Consider the following 21,463-nt stretch of genomic DNA (forward strand, 5'->3'; position numbering starts at 1 on the left):
AGGCCACAAGAGGGATAACCTTTGGATCCTCATTTTTTTGTTTTTCGGCTGGGCCACCAGATGTCTCCAAACACACCAGAGAGAACTGTCAAAAAAAACTGAGAAAAAAAAACAAAATTTTGGTCAGTTTTGAACAGCTCGTATGAACTTTTTGGCATGTTTCAAGAAAATCGCTGTTAAAGTTTCATAACACTTTCTTCACGTTGCACAATGGAAAAATATCTTAAAAGTTATTCGCTTTTTTGTTCAAGCTAGAAGTAGGTACACTGATACCGTAATTGACACTTTTCTGTGTCAAATTTGACACATTTCGAGCTTAGCTGGGTGAACACATTTTCAGTGTTCGAGGGTCAAACACTCAAAAGTGTTGTACTGGATAAGAAAATGTTGGCGTGTTAGTTTCACACATCTCGTTGGGAATGCGGTACTAAAAATTTACACAGATTTTCTGTAGCTACGGGGGTCGATATTTTTAAACAATATCAATAAAGTTTAAATTTAATGGAAATGGAAATAAAAGAAAATTGAACGTTATTTATGCGTTGGGGTTAGGTTTTATTTCATCAAATTTTTAACATTAAAAACACTTTTTAGCAAGATCTGCTTTTGGTGCTCGTTGATGATAATTTCGTCGTAGATTGTGTGCTGTTCATGCTCAATTGAGGAACGTTAACGTTAACGAAAGCTATACTTGTTCCAAATGCCATCATTGAAATTTAATAATTCTTCCGGCGATTTCCACTCCATGGCTCATCCCCGGAATTGTACCCGACCAGAACTGAAACACGAAAATACGCAAATGAAGAATAAAACTTAATTTAACATTTCTAAATACATACCAAAGAAACTATTTTTTGGATTTTCAAGATGGACAAACTATACTGCAAAATAAACGAGCCAAGTTGGTGTTACACATCTTTTCTGTTAAGTGGCTTTTCTCATGCAGAGTCAGTTTCACACAGTTTGTCTATGTGAAAAACACACAGATTATTGACAGTTTCAAATATCCAGGAAAAATGTTTCAAAATAACAATGTTAAAGTGTAAAAAATATTAACAGTGTACTAAATATTAAACAATGGGATGACAACGACGTGTCACGACGCAGGCTTTGTTTATGTTTATTGTTCTTTTTTTTTCTCGGACGCGTAATAGTGTGTCAATAGTGTGTGTGTGTTTTCTCTTTAAAAAAGCTCATTGTTTTCTTATTGAATTATCAACTTAGATATGTATATAATAAAACTTGGATGAAAAATTATTTAGAAGAAAATTAATCACCGTTATTCATGTTTGTTATTTAATTGGTCGGCCTTATCGGTTAAAAGGAAAAAAAAAACATTTCAAGATTATGGAATTTTATAGACAGATAGAAGTTAGAAGAAATGAAAGATTATCATCACATACCAAATTTTTGTTCAGCACGTGGTTCGCCCCACAAGCGAAACTTGCAGAGCGAACGAACAAAATGATGGCATGTGATCGCTCAGATAAGCTCCGTTTAACTAAAAACGGATCTATCGATTTGTAGCCTGCTCAGTTTGTTTTTCATCGCGTTCAATAAAACTGGGGTTTAGTTTCGAATAGTTACGATCGATAGCTTGATATTTAGCGGACTTCCACCGATGCGTGTTTTTTTAATTTTTTTGTCAAAGTTTTTTGATTTTGTAAAAACACATCTAATCCCTTGCGAACTTCGTTTCGCTTAAAACTTTAAACCGTGGGACACATTTTAATGATAAAATAGCTTAAACTATTAAACAATAAATATATAAGTGACCCATTTGCTTGTCTACCAAACTGAAATTTTGAAACAAGAAATTGATTGACCGTCGAAAAGAGCATCCGTGTACGAATTTTTGTCTTGTTCAGAAGCATAATAAGGCCGGAACAAATATCAATTTCTTCTTTTATCATCAACCGCCCCCCCCCCCCCTCCCTCCGAAATTCACAAAAAACCAAGAGGGGATGAATAAATAAAGTTTTTTCTGGTTAATGATTATTTTTAATGAAAAATTCAAAGGATTTACCAATTATCCGAAGTTTGTTCCTGCCTAATCCCTTTTCTCGATCCCTTTCCTGCCGTCTGGTATAAAATTTGAAATCAGGAATAGATCCTGCTAAACTTCCGTGTATGGATTCAAGTCTCAAACCAATGCATAGTAACATGATTATTGCAAAAGTTATTATGGACTAGTCCATTCTCTGTCGTCTAATAGAAAGTTTGAAATCAGGAATCAATTCCTCGTCCTATAAAATTCTCTTGTTTGAATTTTTGCCTCGATGTGATGTCTAATAACGTAATTATTGCAAAAACATTGGAAAAAATAATTGACGACCCCTTTTGCCGACCCCTTGTCAAAAATTTGACACCTGAAACCAATTAGGTACCTGTGCTTTAAAACTCCCATGCGCAAATTTTCATTACAATCCGATGTAATAAAGGCATAATCAAGACGATATCGCAAAACAGTGAACAAATAATATGGACTACCCCTATCGCCGACCCCTGCCCCAACTCCTGAAATCAACTACCCGTCCCTCGAAATTCCTGTGCCTGTCCTGTGCAAATATTCATCTCAATCCAATGCAGGTATTTTAGCGTTAATATCGCAAAAAAGTGAATAGTGCATAGTGTTGTTTTAAAACAACACTTTTGAAAATTTAAATAACTCGGCTACGCGTGAATATTTTTGAGTTATGTTTTCACCAAAAATATTTTTCAGATTAAAAAAATCTGATCCATGGTTTTTTATTACATATTTTATAGCAAAAATCAAATTTATTTATTTATTTTTTTTTAATTTTTTTTTTTTGGAAATTGCTCAATCAATCACAAACTTCATCCTGCACTTAATGAATTATGTTTGGGAAAAATTGGCAAAGTCTTATTAAAATAAAAAAAACAATTTAAAAAAAATGTTGTATAACTTTGATGGACCGTAACTTTAATAATACATAAAATAACGGCTTAAAACCTGTTCAGTTGTATTATTCCAATTAAAATGATATTATCCCGATCAGGAGAGCATATCAAAATAATAACTCAAACGTATCTCACCAAGATATTTACATCTGATTCAGTTATAATTAAGTACTCCAAATTTTTGATTTTAAGTTTCTCCAATCTGAATTATATCTTATTCTGATTGACAAACTTGAATGGGGTTGAGCTCATTATCAATGATCAAGATTTTTTTCGGATTGTCCTAAAATAAAATGATTATATCTTATTCTGATATACGTACAACTTTTTCTGAAACACGGACATCGAAGTCAACGGCTCAAACCTTACATTAACGAGTTTCGCTCAACAGATTCATAAAATTGAATCAAATTTTTGGGAAACCAAAAATGGGGCATGGTTTTATCAAATAATGTGGGTTATTGATCGTCCACTAGAAAATTTTCTCGAAGTACTCATATCTTGATAAGTTATAATTTTGATATAATTTGTTTTGTCCAATATCAAACTATGCTATCTGAACGAGATATAATCTTGATAGGAGCATATCAAAAACTGATATAATTTAGCTATGATCGTATAGATTTTTTGATATAATTTGAGATATTTTAACATCCTACGAGTACTGAATTATAACTCATTTTGATAGAAAAAAATTAGTATCAAAATATCTGATCTTGATATAATTTTGTTTTTCTCTCCTGATCGGGATTCACTTAACCAATAATTGCCATTCTTATTTAAAAAAAAAAGTCATGTTTAAAGGGAACTGTCCTTTTTGGCTAGTGACTCTGGTAACCATATTAAAAAAATTAGTCAGAAAATTTCTTGTATTTATCTAGCTTCGACCCTAACCGAGAAAGAAGATTAAAGATCATATTCTGATGTCCAGCCACGTATGAGATCTCAAGCAATTATAAGAAACCGGCCTTGCTCACACCAACTTTTGTAAATACTATTTTCGGTCATCGTTCACGGTGCCGGAAGTGTCCGACTAGCGTCGATTATAACTACCAGGCAGCGTACTGACACGTAAAGATGGAGGACCTTCCGTGTAGAGGATCTCGGGGATACGTCTCGTGCGTGGTAGGATAATTCCATCGACGGATAGCACCCGAGTAGTAGCGTTTACTTCTAGTAATATTGCTGGGATAAGACTGGACTTTCTCCGCAGTAGAGATCGGAGGAGAAAAAAAGCATTTCGCGGTACAGGGAATACTTTCGGAAAAATTGTGGCCGGGCTGTATAAAATCAGGCTTGCTTATAGGTAGGACACTAAGGAATAAATTTTAGACAATTATTCTTATTTAATCAATTAATTAAGGAAAGAAAAGATGAAGAAACACATCATAAATTTAACCTAAAAGTCACCGTTAACGGTTAACTCCTTCTTAAAGTGAAATCATAACAGAGAAAAAAGCGAACAACAGTACAACCGAGATAATCACTGCCAGTTTCCACCGACCAGTAGGAAAACTCTATCCCCACATAATGCACTGTGCATTGGACTGAGTCGATTTAGCATCATTTTTGAATTTCTCAAACCCTGGGGTCTAAAGAGCTGCGCTTTCATTCAAAATTCATTTCATTCATTCAACAAAGTGTTTGTTATTGCTCCGTAACTGCTCAACTATTTTTTGTTGATTCAGAACCGCAAATAAGTTTTAAAATCCTAGTGATACTATCAAAATCATTATTACTTACCGCACTATCGCCGTCACAATCCGTCCACTTCCTGCTCGCAAGGTAAAGGCCACTAATTAGCACCTACATATCGGCTCGAGTGTGGTTCGAGAAGCCTCCGCCAGTCATCCTACCCTCCCACCTCGCCGTTAAATTCGCCTGCCCGCAGCGTTGATTAAACCAGCCTCCAGAAACACCGATACCAGCCGCTCCACCGATCACCTAGCGTGACAACAGCCAACCGCCACTTCACTTGCTAACCACCGTACATCATTACAACGCACAACAAGCCACTCAACCGTATGTAAAACACCCGACCGTATACCGAATAAAGTTGACCGTTGCTGCTTGTGTTTTGATTGCGATTCCGACCACCCAAAACAAAACTCACTAGCTGCTCCAACCCACACCACTAGACCAAACGCCGACATCGCCACTATTCTCAGCTTCACGCTCATTTCTAAGTAACCATTTATGTATGAAAAATGACCATTTTTTGCTGTTTGCCACAGAACTGTGATTATGGTTATTTTTTAAGAATAATTTGAGATTTATTTTCAACCATGTCGAAAGAATTGGCGCAGTAACCAGATATGGTTAAAAATAAATAATAAAATGAGAAAACATATTGGGTAGTGTAAAAGAGTTTTCAACGCTCGCCATTTTATTTTGTGTTCGCGTTGTTCGGAGTGGCTGAAAATTGTGTGTTGGAAACAATTGGATATTTGGGATGGAAGAAATACAAAAAACCGATCCGGAGACCCATGCGCTGTTGGAGGGTAAGTCGCCATTCAGTCTTCACGGACGTTCTAATTTATTAAATAGAATTTTGAGATATAGTGGATTAATGTTTGCACTCAATTTCGTTTTGGAAATCGAACATGGTAGTGAGAAATTATACCGATAGAGATCGCAATTGCGCTTTTGCTGGTGCTTCCGGTGGCCAGCCCCCAGCGATTGCAACTAATCTTCAAGAGTCGCTTCCTGGCGATGCTGAGCCGGTTGGCCCAGATCTATTTATATTTTTGTTGTTTGCGCTGGTTCTGTTTCTGCTAGAGGCCATTTGGGAGATGCGCAAATATTCGCACAGCGATCATGGTACCGAGCAGCATCTGAACGTCGGTCTTCAAAACATCCTCCTGCTTTTCCGTGCCCGGCGTAAATTCGACATTTCCAGTTTTGCTAGCTTTTTGTCATCAAGCAAACCCAAAATGCCATTGCTGCTGCCCGCAGCAGCGTGACCCAGAAGAAGCACGAAGAGCCCAACACATCGGACCCTTCTGCCTTTGAAGTTATTGTGGATGATTTGAAGAAAGGCATCAATGAGCCGGAAATTGATTTGGTTCGTGAACGCAAATATAAGGAAGTCCCAATCGTAAAGCCTGAACCGTGAATGCCATCGACTGCATAAACGGGCAACTATAACCAGCAAAGATAAGAGTGATTAAATGATCAATCATTCTCATCTATGTACGTTGTTTATTGTAATTAGGTGATGTTTCTCGAAATTTAATAGCAAAACTTGAATGTTAATATCTTCCGAGTATAGTAAGACACGTTAATTTTTTTGGTGTTTTGTATTTCTATATCTGAAATCGTTAATTAACATTGTTCGGGCTCGGCCGATGGGGGGGTTCGGATTTCGAGGTCTTTCTTCCCGTCTCCAGACGACGGCATCCACCAGCAGCAGAAACTCCAGGTAAGTCACCACAACAGCTGATCGCCCGCTCGGGGGAGTTTTAGTTTGCACTATTGTGTGGTACGTTGTATCGAGTACCACCACGCAATTTGATTGCACTTATGTTGCACCACCGTCAATTAACTGATTTCGGATGAACTTTAGAAGTAAGTCGCTTGGTTGAACTTTAAATACTTGGACTTTAAAGTCCAACCAAGCGACTTACTTCTAAAGTTCATCCGAAATCAGTTAATTGACGGTGGTGCAACATAAGTGCAATCAAATTGCGTGGTGGTACTCGATACAACGTACCACACAATAGTGCAAACTAAAACTCCCCCGAGCGGGCGATCAGCTGTTGTGGTGACTTACCTGGAGTTTCTGCTGCTGGTGGATGCCGTCGTCTGGAGACGGGAAGAAAGACCTCGAAATCCGAACCCCCCCATCGGCCGAGCCCGAACAAACATTGTTAGCAAAAATGTATTTGGATGAAATTTATCTAGAGCTTATGTTGAAACGATTATCAATTGTTGTTAATTTGATGGCGAAAGGACTGTTCGAAAAGACTTTCAGAAAGATAAAATGAATTCAAAGACTAGCTGTTAGATGATCAAAGCTAAAGCTCACAATAAACGAAACACTCCAATTGTTTACTTAACCATTAGCATAATAAATGCTATTTTTTATTTAAATTGTTAAAACTTAGTAAATCTAGTAACCTGTAAAACCTAGAAATGGGTAATAAACTTGAAATTTGAATATAGTGAAATTGATGAAGGAAAGAACCATTGTAAGGTTCTGATCTTATAGCCAAAAATAGTTTTTATTGTGGTCTTTTTTTAATACGCTCTACAGCTTCAACACTTCCACAATATCCTCAAAAAACCTGCCTGTATAAAAAGCCATCAAGAATTTAAATTGTTTTTCAAGATGGGTTTTCAGATTCAGATTTCAGTTGCAAAATTGAAAATGTGTCAAATTATTAGTTCAGGTTCTGATTAATGATCGAAATTTCAGATGAAGATTTCTGAATAAAACTCCAAAAATAACTCATTTATATTGCAGCTTTTGTTTTCGATTGAAATTTAAAAAAAGTTCAGATTTCAAATAAAGATGTTTAAAATTAAATGTCAGAAAAACTGCACACGGCCGGCTATCTAATCAATACAGTATTTGTATTTTTTTACATATTTACCACTTTTTACTACACATACTTTGTACGGTTAACTGCAACGATTTTTCAGCACAAAAGACATTCACTCTTATTCTAGTTAACGGTGTATTTACTTCCGATCGAATATAATTTTATATTTTGTATTCACCATATAATCACATCGAACTGTTTTAATAAGTTCGAATGAAAACAAGAAAACGAAATGTAGAAACTTTCATACGAATATCATTCAATCGAAAACGAGAATATGGGTGAATAATACATTAAATTATTGAGTTCAAGACCCCCATCATGATTTCTTCGTGAGGTGACGATAGTCGAGTCACCCGATTCCAGAAGTCGCTTTAGGTGAGAAACGTCTTTTAGAATGAACTTTTTGAGTTCTTATCCTAATCTAGTAGTCAGCTGGGCATGAATCTCTGTCACATCGGCTTCGGGAATGAGGTGACAAGACTCACGTGACTCCAACTCGACTCGACTATCATCACCTCACGCGCGGGGGGGATAGTTTTTTTGTGTAACTCGTGTACCAATTTTGAATTTTCCCAGGTTTAACATCCTGTTGGTTTATTTAGATTAATTATTAAGATTCGATTAAGAGTAATTAAAACTGAATAACATTCATATTTAGGATTCCGGTGCCATATCACAGAATGTAATCAGCTGATTCCAGGCTACGTTGATGAACTCAAGGAACATTTTATTTCACATCATCATTTGAAGACGACCGTTGCAAATTCGCTACCTTTTCGTTGCTCTAAATGTGGAGATATATTTAATTTGTTTACCGTTTTTCGCAAACATATTTTAAAAAAACATCCCCGAATATCAATGTCAGTCAATGATGCGCCACACTCTGAGATTTCTAACGAAGGTGAACTTGAATCTGTTGAACTACATCGTATCGAAAACGAGGCCTTTCACATGGATCCAATGACGAAGGATGAAATATATAACGCTATGTCCGAATACATAACAAGTATGCGATGCGACGTTGGGTTTCCTGAAAATAAAATAAAACAAATAATTAAAAAATCAAGCGAAATAATACAAATGTATAATGTTTATGTTGTCGGATTATTTAAACAATTTTTGGCTTCAAAAGATATTGATCTAAGAGACTCTTCTGTCATATCGTTGATAAACAATTGTGAACTTCAAGGAATCGGCGATCAAGTAAACACCTTCAATGATAATATAGCTTTTCTTGGATCAAAAGCGAAATGTGTTCTGCCGGTACCTCGGGAAATCATTTTAGGTAGAACAAAAATAGTCAAAACCAAAGAGGTAGGCTTACGCGAAAACTTGGATTCACGAAGATTCAGCGCCAGGAGAACGATAAAATCTACGTTTATAAGGAAGGATTCGACGCATTATATTCCGGTAGCAGAAACATTGGGTCTTGTAATGCGGAACGATTCAGCGAGACAGCTTATACACGATGAAAAACAAAGTGAAGATGGGAAAATGCGAAGCTTCAAAGACGGTCTACAATTTAAAAATCATCCATTCCTACAGAGATATCCCGACGCTTTAAGATTGTCTCTGCACGTGGATGATGTCGAGTATCTGAACCCTCTCGGGAGTAGAAGAGGAAACCAAAAAATAACTAATTTCACTATTAAAATTCAAAATTTTCCTCCTTGTTTGAACAGCACTATGGATAATTTATACTTAGTTCTAATGGTTCGCACTAAAATTCTAAAAAAATACGGGTACAAGAAAATTCTTCAGCCTTTCATTGACGATATGATAAAGCTGTCTTCAGATGAAGGTGTCAACATTAAACTTGAAAACACCTTATCATTCACTTTGAGAGCGGTACTTATCAACGTTGTAGGTGATGGTCTTGCCATACATGACATTTTTAATATCATGCCTCCACAGTCAAAATTATTTTGTAGAATGTGCTATATTTCACGAGACTTGTTACTTTCTGGAAACATTGGTGAAGTTGCAAATATCAAAACAATCGAAAGCCTTCAGCTAGATTTAGAAGCAGTCATGACTAAAACAAAACAGCCCAATCAAGTTGGCATTCGTGGCTTTCCAGTTCTTCATTTTATACCTTATTTTAACATAGCTACTAACTATACATTTGATCCCATGCACGATTTATTGGAAGGGGTTGTAAATTTGACTCTTGCATTAGTTTTCGATAAATTGATAAATGAAGATGGCTTAATATCAGATTATACAGTAAATAACACAATACAGTCTTTTGATTATGGATTTACTGAAATTACAGATAAACCGTCGTCCAACATATCTGGCAAACTATTGAAAAAGAAAACAAAACTCAGTCAATCTGCTGCACAGTGTTGGACGCTTCTCCGAGCTTTCCAATTCATGTTTTGGGATGTTGTGCATGGCAAAGATGAAGTAATAAATATTATATCAATGTTATTAAATATAACTTACTGTGCATTTTCACAAACACTAGATGATGCTATGCTTGCTGAAATGGATACAAATATACGTGTATTTCATGCAATGTTTAGAGAATCTTTCCCAAACGTAAATCCGATAAATAAACTACACCATCTATCTCACTACAAAAGGATTGCTCTGGAATCGGGTACAATAGCGAGGCATAGCTGCATGCAATTTGAGGCAAAATTTAAAGAATCAAAGAAACAAAGTAAACTTTGTAACAATTTTTTAAACATAACTTACAGTTTTACCAAAAGGTTGAATTTTAGACAAATTGACCAAATCATAAAGCACGAGTACAGCATACCTAAAGTTGAAATAATTTCATCAAAAATCTGTTTAAAAAACAGTTTAAACTGTGATTTAATGTTAATATTTGATTTACCCGTCAATGTTACAGCCATCAAACATGTGAGAATTAACGGAACATCTTTCAAGCCAGGGTTGATAACCAAATATAAAATTTTGGGCGAATTCCAGTATGGGATAGTACAGTGCATGATTAAACATGAAGATGATATTCTCTTTTTAATCCAGAAAGTAGAAGCTGTACTATGTAAAAAAACATGGAGCTATCTAATTCATCAAATACCATCATCAGTTCGTATTAAGTCTCATCAGTTACTTACGTTGAAAACTTACAATATTTGGCAATATCATAACCAAACAGACAGCAGCGATTACATATGTCTGAAGTATATTGATGACTATTAATCATTCCCGTATTTTACTTGTCGCTCATTAAAATAGTTTAAATTTTTCTTGTTTTTTTGAAACCATTATAATGTATATAATTAATCATTAGTGCTTCTATTCCAAACCCCTAATTAAAACTGTTTATCACTGCAGACAAATGGTTAGTAGAATATTTCCTAATCATTAATAGTTACTTTGTAAATGTCTCAGGTCTCAGGTTTAATGTCCCATGTCTTAAGTCGCAGGTCTCAGGTTTCAGGTCTCAGGTCTTAGGTCTCAGGGGCCATGTCTTAAGTCTCAGGTCTCATGTCTCAATTGTCAGGTCTCAAGTCTCAGGTACCAGTTCGCAAGTCTCAGATCTCAGGTCTCATGTCTTAAGTCTCAAGTTTCAGGTCTCAAGTCTCAGGTGTCAGGTCTCAGGTCTAAAGTGTCAAGTTACATGTCTTATATTTTCAAGTTTCAGAGCTGCATAAATTTAAAGGCCTTTTTTTACACGGTTTTCCGCAATTAACACGGTTTTTTTTACACGGTTTTTTGGGAATTAACACGGTTTTTTTGCACGGTTTTTTTACGCGGTACGTATATCAGTGTAAAAAAAGACCTAGGTGTATTTATAATTCGCATGATATAATCAGGTGGAAAGTACTGTTTATCCCGGAAATTGTATACTTTACCATCTAATCGGTTAGAGTGTTATCAAACAATAATAATTATTGACCTAATAATAACAGCATGCACCTTTTTTCAAATTTCGGGCTGTTCAAACGATAAACGCATCCAACCACAATTTATTATTGTGCAAGTTTTGATTCTAAATTTCGTTTGAAACGGGTTTTAATTATGCATGGATTCTTACATTTTTAACGAAAAAACTTTTAAGATTGATTGTTTTAATTTTTGCACATCATCTGATAATTTAAACAATTGTAATTTTTCAGCGCAAAAATTCAACAACACTTCGTTGAGGCTAGCAACCGAAGACCGCTTAAAAAATATGGGATTGAAGGAAGGGCCGATTCTCCTTGTACTGGACATAATAGGGAAAACAAAAGCCAAAAATTCAACATGTACAGAACAATTGAATACTGAAAACATCTCCGAAATCCGAATAAAGCTAGAGAAGCATGCCAAATTCGCCCAACAGGTTCTGTACGCAAAACTGGATAAACAGCTGCCGCTCCTACGCAAAGAGATGTGCGAGATGGTTCGCATCTTGTGTTGGAGGTGGAAAAACCGAGTTATTTCTAAAGAGTGCGTTAAGTATCCAATTTATTATCTTCTCTATATTTAAAGCGGTTCATTAACCGCTTTTCCTTGCTTTTCCTTGATTATAACATACCTTTTTTACTTGCAATGATTACAGCTATCCAAAAACTGTCGAACTGGAGGAAATGGCTCGCAAAATTATCCAGGAGTTTCCATATTTGCAGAACTATGCAGAAAACAGCGAAATGGCATTTTTTTCAAGAAATAGTGGCAAAGGGCGTGGTCAGCCGCATTCTGGTATAATCTACAATCATTTTAGAAATTTATGCCATGGAATACCAAAACAACATAAAAAATTTCCTCGTTCATCCAACACAATAACGGTTACAGAAGAAGTTGTCAGTATAGCCATAAACCTTGCAGTGATGGAAGGAATGCCTGAAAATATCACTTATATAAAAGAAGACATGGTGAAGTGTTTGCCATTACTACAAAATTTGATCGTTCGAAAAAAAAAACCAAAATCAATTTCGGAAACCTTACCGCACCTTCTCGGATTTGGGGGTGAAATAGTAAGTTAACACTTCTGCATTTGATTTCTTATTAAGTCCTTTTTTTAGTTTGAATTATATTTATAATAAAAACCTTTCCTCAATCACTTAAATTTGTCGTAAGAACAAGATACAATTATTATTTTCGTATTTTAATTGTTTACATTTCTATCTTTCAGATTGTTGACATGTTTTCGATAATGAATCCCTCATACAATAAACACGCAAACCTTAACAGTGTTTGTGCTAAGGGGCTACTGTTCAAGCCGACTAGCTTCGGTCGGGTCAAAGATGGCAAGTATATGTTTAAATTACGAGATTATTCAACTTTTATTGGATCCGTTATTTCAATGTATTTAACAGGTTTAAAATATAATTTATTTCTATTATGATCTTTCATTGATCTGTACTAAACGGAGGACCAAATACTGAAAAGCATTAGAAGTAAGCTGCATAAATAATTGTAATCAACTGATTACATAAACTTGTTTTTTTTTGTAAGCAGTAGATTCCTGTTATTTACGATGTTTATTTTTATCTGATTTATTTTGTATTAACAATCTGAAGATTAAGAAACCTTAGAGAACATAATATCATAAATATCAATCATAAATATTATTCCACAGGTAATTTAAGAGGAGCTTTACGCATCTGGCTAACCTTGAACTGTCAAGGAATCAACCGTAAAATTTATGATGGCGATATTGAGGAGCAGTTAGCGCAAGCATTCATCACATGGACTGGAGTAAGTTTAAAGTATTTAATGATATTTACTAGACTGATGGTTGATAAAAAAAAATCATTTTGGCATTTTTGTTTTTCAGGAGGATGCAATGGCTACCCTTGAGATGTTGGGAAGGTATGAAGCCATATTCCTTACAACTGGAAAATATCCTCCAGCCCAGATTCTGTGCCAAGCGAAACCATTCGATGTAGGGAATTATACGATATATTTAAATGGCATCACAATTAAGGTAGAAGGTGAATTTGTAAAATCATTAGAAGTTTTTTCAAAGTCGTTTATTGTTTTCGGCGTTAAACCACCGACAATCCTGGCCAAATTCATGGAATTTTTATACATCCATAGTTATGAAATCCAAAAAACTACACACAGAGCCAGCGTAAAACAATTGGCAGAAAGTTTCACAGAAAGTAACAATGAAAAACAAAAATGTTATCGTCTTTAAATTGATTTAAATTCTCTATAACTGCTTTTATATTCATCAAATAGTTCATTTTTTTCTAAACTTCATGGATCAATCGCGTGTACCTTAAAAGAGAAAATGTAATCAAATTTAAGTATAAGTTACATCAACGACCTCATCGAACATCATTCATTAGAAAAAATGTCTCAATCAAAAAACTGCTGGAATTTGTCACTCTGGCCCCTGAAAACGGGCCTCGGTGGTATCGTCACTGCCAAAGGTGAAAAGCCAGACAAATCGGACTGATTTGTATACAGCTGCTCTCAAGACTCGACTTACAATGAACATTCTCGCATCCATATCGTTGACAGCCATCCTTCCGTAGCCCAAGATTTTACTTAAATGCTGATCATCAAAAGCTCTGGTTTGGATCCTACCTTAGCTACCAACTGCAGCTATACGTCGAAGTTTTCTTCTCAACCACAAATGTAATTTTATATTTTACTCGCAAATTTGTATGACTTTTCAAACATTTAATTATATATTTAAAACTGTTCTCTTTTCTCTCCGCAGAAAACACAGACGCAGAAAACGCAGACCAACTTGGAGAAGTACAATAAAACGAAATGTGCCAAATATTGGCCGGAGAATATTAACGACTCGACACAGTATGGAGAGCTGGGCAATGCTTTTACTTCCGATAGCTACTATGCCGATTATATAGTGCGAAATTTGAAGGTACGTAGTCTTGGTTTTGTGAAATACGCTCGTCTCATAATGGCTTAATTTCAGGTGACAAAACGATCTATCAACTCAGCTGGCGAAGATGTAGAAGACAATCGATACATCTCTTAGTTCCACTATCTGACCTGGAAGGATTTTATGGCAACGGAAGACCCACAAGGAATCACCAAATTCACCAAACGCATCAATTCAGAATACTCATTGCAGCGTGGCCCGATATTGGTTCATTGCAGTGCTGGTGCTGGTCGAACCGGTATTTTCGTGGCCCTCGATACACTTTCACAGCAATTGAACGAGGAAGGTCAGGTTTCCATCTTCAACACAATTTGTGATATGCGATATCAAAGAAATTTTCTCGTTCAGTCACTGGTAAGATTAGCTGTTTTTGTTGCAAACCTTTTAGGGTTCCAATAACTATTTTTTTTTTTCAGAAACAATACATATTTTTATATCGAGCCCTTACTGAGTTAGCATATTTTGGGGATACTGAAATTGACAAAATATCATTAGCTGCAACCGTGGAAAGTCTGAAACAGCCATCATCGGATAACTCCGATATTACTAAATTAGAAGCACAATTCCAGGTAAACAAAAAGAATATAAAGTTCCCTTCTTTCAAAAACATATTCAAACGGCTAACATTTTCATTCTAGCGACTGAAGTCCTTCCAAGACGACTCCCGACGTACAATTGCGATGGGTGGTAGCGAGAAGAACAAGGCCAAGAATCGATCGGATGCGTGTGTTCCCTACGACAAAAATCGAGTCATCCTGGCTCCGAAACCGGGTCACGACAACTGCACTTACATGAGATCCTCGCATCAATATCGTGGACAACAATTCGACCGTATCCAAATCGGAGCCAAAGTAGCAGTGCTGGAATTTATCACATCCTTGAATGCCCCGTTTAAGCTTTACCTGAAGAGGATCACAGACGGCGGTATCGTCACTGCCGAGGTAAAAAGTCAAAAAAAATGTAGGAGTGAATGAATTTTTAGTAATAAACACTTCTAATTACTGTATTGAAGGGCTGTGTAGGGTTTAAATGAGTTTAGTAATATGCTGTAGTAATATTAATTATGTTTTATATGCTTTATACGTTCGTATACTTGAACGATCATTTTTCTACGTATTTTTCAGAGTCACCTACCTATGTGACTTATTATCAAAAGGAAGCAGAAAATTAATAAATAAATACAAAGATGTGAAAACACAAATTGTTTCAATTTATTTTTTTTTTTACTTCGAAAACACTCGAATCTATACTTTTTCTACGTAACATTCTCCCTCATTTGCCATTATGAATTAAAAACAACCATTTTTCAACTTCTCCTCCAGAATCCCATTCGGTTGAAAAACAACCATATTTTAACTTCTCCCCTAGAAGTCATTTTATGACTTCTCATGGAGAACTCATAAAATGACATTTCCCGGGAAAAGGTCAAAAATGGTTATTTTTGATTCGTAAATGGTTTAATTATTTCTAGCGTGTTTATCGTGATTGGCCCCTGCTTTGTTTTCATCTGCGACAATACAAGGTAAACCAAAAACAACATCGAAGAACAAGCGCACAACAGACAAACAAGCCCAAATTACTTTTTCTCGCAAGCGACACTAGCGCTATCTGTTGCTGAGCACAGTAGCCTTTTCAATATCTGGAATAACATTTAATAATGGCTCATATATGTGAAAAATGTGCAGACATCTTCGAAGGGGATTTCATCCAATGCGAAGGGTTCTGCTCTACAAAAGTTTGCATGAAATGTTCCGAATTATCGCCAAATTTGATTGAGGGAAAAACAAAAAATCTGCATCTTATCTGGATTTGCACGTGCTGTAAAAAACTGCTATCAACGGCTCGCTTTAAAAATGCCATGGTATCAGTTTCTTCGGCTGCGACTCTTTCAAGACATCGTTAAAAAATGAAATTCAGGACAGTATCCTTCAGCTTATTCGCAGCGAAATGCGTTCCGGTTTTAAAGATTTCCCGACACCGAAAGGTATTCCTAGCTCCAATAAACTGCTTGTTCCCGTTCCTGGTACGAAACGTCGCCGTTTCGAAGAAAATATTCATTCCACACCCCGTCGCCCACCCCCTTCACGCATCTGTGCTCAAGGGACCAACTCTGATCATGCCAATATCGCTTCCATCGCATCGCAGAGCGCTGAATCAGTTCCAACTTTCTCGCTGTACCTTGCTGGAGTCCACCCAAGTGTTTCTGATGAGAGGGTTCTCGATATGATTCGCAGCAATCTTGGTGACAACGAAATCAAAATAAGAAAGCTCGTACCAAGGGGTAGAGATATTAACTCTCTTTCATTTGTGTCATTCAAAGTTGACATGAAAACAGACTTGCGAAGTAAAGCTCTGGCCACTGAGACTTGGCCTGTTGGAATTCGTTTCAGGGAATTTACTGGTAACGGATCCAACGAGGTTTTTTGGGCCCCCAAACCGCAATCGCTTCTTCCGAACAATACTGCACAAACAACCCCTTATATTACCCCAAATCAGTAACAGAAGCGGTCAACCCAGATCCTGTGGAACGACTGATCCTTGAACCCGTTACTTCAAATTCCAATACTCCACCGATAAGAACTGAACTCCGTAGCATTTCCCTTTACTACCAGAATGCAGGTGGTATGCGCACCAAAACAACCGCTTTCTACAACGCGCTGTCTGCTAGTGACCATGATTGCATTTTAATCTCAGAAACTTGGTTGAACGACAAATTTCAAAACTGCGAACTTTCTTCGAACTATAGTATATATCGCTGCGATCGTAGTGCTGAGACGAGCACGGCTCAAAGAGGTGGAGGTGTCCTGATTGCTGTTAAAAAGGAGTTGAATGCAATCCCAATAACTTTAGAAGGTTGTGAACACCTTGAGCAAACTATTGTCAGAATCAGAACCGATCCGGGATATTTGTACCTGTGTTGCATATATCTTCGGCCTAACAGCTGCCTTCGCAACTACGAAACACATTTTGCCGCAGTACAACGAATAATGAATCTGGCCACCGCACTGGACTCTGTCATCGTTGTTGGCGATTACAATCTCCCACAACTGCAATGGATCTTTGATCATGACTTAAATAGCTACCTGCCGACAAACGCCTCCACTGAAGCCGAAATTTCTCTAACTGAAATGCTTTTTTCCGCCGGCTTGCATCAAATATGCTCCATACCAAACTGCAGTATGCGCCTGTTGGACCTTGCTTTCTGCAATGATCCTGGCAATGTGATCATGTTCGAATCTCCGGTCTCGATTATCCCTACCGACCGTCATCACAAGCCGTACGTATTATGCGTGGAAGTTCACTCCAATTCTTCGCCGACCGATTGCACAGGAAGATTCGACTTCGTCTTAGACTACAGTAAATGTAACTTCGACCTGATTGCTGCTGCGTTTGACTCCACAGACTGGGAATTCATCGGTGCTAACGACAACGTCAATGTTGCAGTCGATGCATTCTACAGAAAACTCCACTCCGTTTTGAAACAATACGTTCCTGTGAAGAGCTCTCCGAGACCCCAGCCATTTAAACACGCATGGTGGAACTCTGATCTCAGACGATTACGGAACCAGCTTCGTGAGGCCCGCAAGTGTTATACTAAGAATCGTACCGAAGATCAAAGACGCCGTTTGAGGTCTTTGGAACGAGATTTTAAAGAACTGAACGACAATCTTTATCGTCAACACATCAGTCGCCTTCAACAGAACCTGAAACGCGATCCTTCGTCGTTTTGGAAACACTTCAAAAGCAAGCGAAGACATGCAACTATTCCTGTGGACATCAGTTTTAATGGCGTAGCTGCAAGTAACTTGACGGAATCTACGAATATGTTTGCTGACTTTTTTCAAAGCGTTTTTAGTTCCGCCGACTATGAAACAGATAGCAACTATCTAGCCTCTATGCAATCTCACGACGTCAACTTACCTATGCCATCCCTCACTGAACAGGAAGTTTTCGAAAGATTATCGACAGTCGACCCATCTAAAGGTACTGGACCAGACGATATACCTCCATCAGTACTAAAAAATTGCGCTGCATCTCTAGCTGCACCGATTTGTCACCTGTTTAATCGCTCACTCAGAGAAAGGACATTTCCTAACGCCTGGCGTATTGCGGCTATCACTCCGATTTACAAATCAGGAAACGCACATTGTGTAGAAAACTACAGGCCGATTTCGATACTCTGCGCAATTTCCAAAATCTTCGAAGTTTTGATGCATGAACGTATGTATGCTGCCATCAAACCCTTCATCGCTGATTCGCAACATGGTTTCGTTAAAAAAAGGTCAACTGTCACCAACTTAATGTGTTACGTGAGCTCGCTGAACAACAATTTGGAAAAAGGATGTCAAGTAGATTCGGTTTACATCGACTTTGCGAAGGCTTTTGACCGGGTCCCGCACAAAATACTGATTGCAAAGATGGATAGACTTGGCTCTCCATCCTGGTCGCTTGAATGGACTGCGTCGTACCTTGCTAACCGTCAGGCGTACACAAAAATAAAAAATTCACGCTCGAGGAAATTTGACATGCCGTCTGGAGTACCGCAAGGTAGTCACCTTGGACCTTTATTATTTATTATTTTTGTAAATGACTTGTGTGCAACGCTCCAATCTGACACGCTTATGTATGCCGACGATCTGAAACTCTATAGGAAAGTGATTAGCGAATTTGATTGCCTCGCCCTACAAACTGACATCGCCAAACTAGAGGACTGGTGCCACTCAAATGGAATGGCGGCGAACGCAAAAAAATGTAAAGTGGTTAATTTCTCACGTTCACGTAATGTTGTTCATTACAACTATCAACTTTCTGGAGTGAGCTTGGAGAACGTGAAGTCTATTGTTGATTTAGGTTATTTTTATTTACATAGTATTCCGTCTCACGACATAACTTGACGAACATAATTCCTAAAATTCACTCGGTTCATAGCAACCGTTCTCCAATTTCTCGGGCACCCCACGTTCGCCAGATCACGTTGATTTAGGTGTTAAAGTGGATAGCCGACTCACATTTTCTGAGCACATTGCGCTTACTGCTGCAAAAGGTTTCGCAGCTCTTGGATTTTTGCGCCGAAACACTTCTGATTTCGACGATATCTATGCCCTTAAAGCCATCTACTGCTCTTCAGTGCGTAGCATCATGGAGTACGCTGTGCAGGTTTGGGCTCCTTCTCAGAACACCCAATCTTACCGCCTCGAGCGAGTTCAGCGAAGTTTCGTTAGATACGCTTTACGACAGCTTCCTTGGAATGATCCACATCGACTACCACCGTACGAACAAAGATGCAGCCTGATGAATTTAGCGACACTCGAAAAGCGTCGAGCCGAGTTGCAGCAAACTTTAATTTTCGATACCCTAACCTGCCGAATTGATTCATCATATATTCTCCAACGTGTCAACATGTACGTCTCGACCCGAACACTTCGACAACGCCAGTTTCTCTGGATCCCCTATCACCGTACTGCATATGGCCGAAATCACCCGTTGGATAAATGTTGTGAACGTTTCAATTCTGTATACCATCTGTTTGATTTTAACATGTGTAAACGTAGTTTTAAAATAGCTATAAGTAGTGTTCCTTAATCTTAAGATACAAAGTCTGTAAGGTTCATTCACCAAAGACCAATCAATAAATAAATAAATTAAATTAAAACAAAACTCATCCCTGATTTTTGGCAAAATTTTTAAGTAACGTTTACATGAGTAAATTTGAACCTTGAGGTTTGTATGGGAAAATTGAATATTTGGTACTGAAAAATCAACAGCATTTTTGTTTTTTCTTTGGAGCCGAGCCTGTTAATGATTTTTTTGCCTAAAAAGATACAAAGTAAAGGTTTTCGACAAAGTTGTTCAGCGAAAAATTTCCTTTGGAGATTTTATAAATTGGCACAAAAACCATTAGCAGGCTCGGTTCCACAGTAGAAACAATAATTATGTTGGTTTTTCAGTACAAAATATTCAATTTTCCCATACAAACCTAAAAGTTAAAATTTACTCATGTAAACGTTACTTAAAGATTCTGCAAAAAATCATGGATGAGTTTTGAACCAAAATGAAGCTTCTAAGACCGCATGGTTTGAGAAATCAAAAAATGACTCCAAATCGACTCAGTCTACTGTGCATTGCATTCTTCTCATGGTAATTTTTTGTTCTTAATGTGGGTGCAGAAACAGAAGGTGACGATGAAGCTGAGAATGACGAAGATTCGCTTCGTCCCAACGGGGATGACAAACTAGCCGGAAGAATTTAATCTTCTGGCACTTGGGTTTAGAAGCGAAGTAGAAAAAAAAACAAACTAGCAGAACCCCAACCAGACAGTCAGAGGTGAAAAGAAACGCAATACTTTTATTGCGAAACAGAAGCTCAGAAGCTTGTCAGGATAGTTTTGTTTTCTTTCGTTGGTGAGATTCGGAAATTTGTGTTTCCACCTTTTTCGGGCGACATGATTTAAGCTTCATTCAGGTGTCCTTGATGTGTAGCTTCGAGCTAGTCTAGTTGCAATGAGAAGGTTATCGGATCCGACGAGACATATTTAAAATTGCACTTTTCTGCATGTTGAATCTTTTGAAGAAAGATCATCGCTCTGGGTAAACGGTCTTTTTAACGACTTTTTTCAAGGACCTGATAATCGAAAGCACTTGTTTGTAATTTATGCAATTTTTGTAATTTTTAGTTATTGTAAATTTTATGATTTTTGTTAAATTGTTAACTTTCTTTTTCTTTGTCATTCATGACATTTTTGTGAATTTGTGATTTGCCATTTTTGTCATTTTTGTTGACTTATGTATGTCATTAAACGCCTGTGTGTATGCAACACTTCTAACATTGATAACAACGAACTTATTTTAAATTTATATTACTAGATTTGCGGAGTGATTATTTCCAAAAAGCATTAAAATTGGAGCCGGGATGTGTTAATCTGACCTAGAATCCCCCGTAATAAATACAATACAAAACTAAAAATTTTACCAACGTAGATGACTCTCTGGAGCCACTTTCAATAATACTGCTTTTTTCTGCTAACAGTTTTCCGTTTAAAATTCAAATGAAAAGCTATCACAAGTTAAAATGTTTAAAGCCATTATTGCATTATTCCAGGATGTCAATAATTGAAATCATATTCCGGAAAATCCGGTTGAAAATCCTCTGTCCGTGGTAGGTTGTTCCGTCGTTTCTT

General features: G+C 37.1%; 3 protein-coding genes and 1 pseudogene across 7 annotated transcripts; all 4 read left to right on the forward strand.

The window, feature by feature from the left end:
- Window positions 1-5,374: 5,374 nt before the first annotated feature.
- On the forward strand, window positions 5,375-6,132 carry LOC129753887 (uncharacterized; annotated as a pseudogene).
- Window positions 6,133-11,235: 5,103 nt separating this feature from the next.
- LOC129757852 (uncharacterized) lies at window positions 11,236-14,640 on the forward strand. Of its 5 annotated transcripts, XM_055755203.1 has the most exons (9): window positions 11,236-11,876; window positions 11,989-12,128; window positions 12,222-12,403; window positions 12,562-12,676; window positions 13,009-13,127; window positions 13,207-13,356; window positions 13,899-14,015; window positions 14,101-14,265; window positions 14,320-14,640. In XM_055755203.1, exons 1-9 carry the CDS (start codon window positions 11,470-11,472, stop codon window positions 14,380-14,382), a joined length of 1,458 nt encoding a protein of 485 aa, XP_055611178.1. In that variant the 5' UTR covers window positions 11,236-11,469; the 3' UTR covers window positions 14,383-14,640. The 5 variants fall into 5 exon arrangements, 4 of the variants coding, with proteins under 4 accessions (XP_055611178.1, XP_055611177.1, XP_055611179.1 ...); XM_055755202.1 differs by having other exon boundaries at window positions 11,989-12,403; XR_008739831.1 differs by lacking the exons at window positions 14,101-14,265; window positions 14,320-14,640 and having other exon boundaries at window positions 11,989-12,403; window positions 13,207-13,807.
- On the forward strand, window positions 14,392-15,461 carry LOC129757854 (tyrosine-protein phosphatase 69D-like). The gene is made up of 3 exons (XM_055755207.1): window positions 14,392-14,640; window positions 14,703-14,855; window positions 14,925-15,461. The coding sequence occupies exons 1-3, from the start codon at window positions 14,410-14,412 to the stop codon at window positions 15,258-15,260; spliced, it is 720 nt and encodes a 239-aa protein (XP_055611182.1). The 5' UTR covers window positions 14,392-14,409; the 3' UTR covers window positions 15,261-15,461.
- A 772-nt stretch (window positions 15,462-16,233) lies between these two features.
- LOC129753888 (uncharacterized) lies at window positions 16,234-18,382 on the forward strand. Its single transcript, XM_055749737.1, has 3 exons — window positions 16,234-16,567; window positions 16,783-18,299; window positions 18,365-18,382. Exons 1-3 carry the CDS (start codon window positions 16,234-16,236, stop codon window positions 18,380-18,382), a joined length of 1,869 nt encoding a protein of 622 aa, XP_055605712.1.
- The last annotated feature ends 3,081 nt before the right edge of the window (window positions 18,383-21,463 follow it).

The sequence above is a fragment of the Uranotaenia lowii genome, chromosome 3 (genome assembly GCF_029784155.1).
Source record: "Uranotaenia lowii strain MFRU-FL chromosome 3, ASM2978415v1, whole genome shotgun sequence".
Classification (NCBI taxonomy): domain Eukaryota; kingdom Metazoa; phylum Arthropoda; class Insecta; order Diptera; family Culicidae; genus Uranotaenia; species Uranotaenia lowii.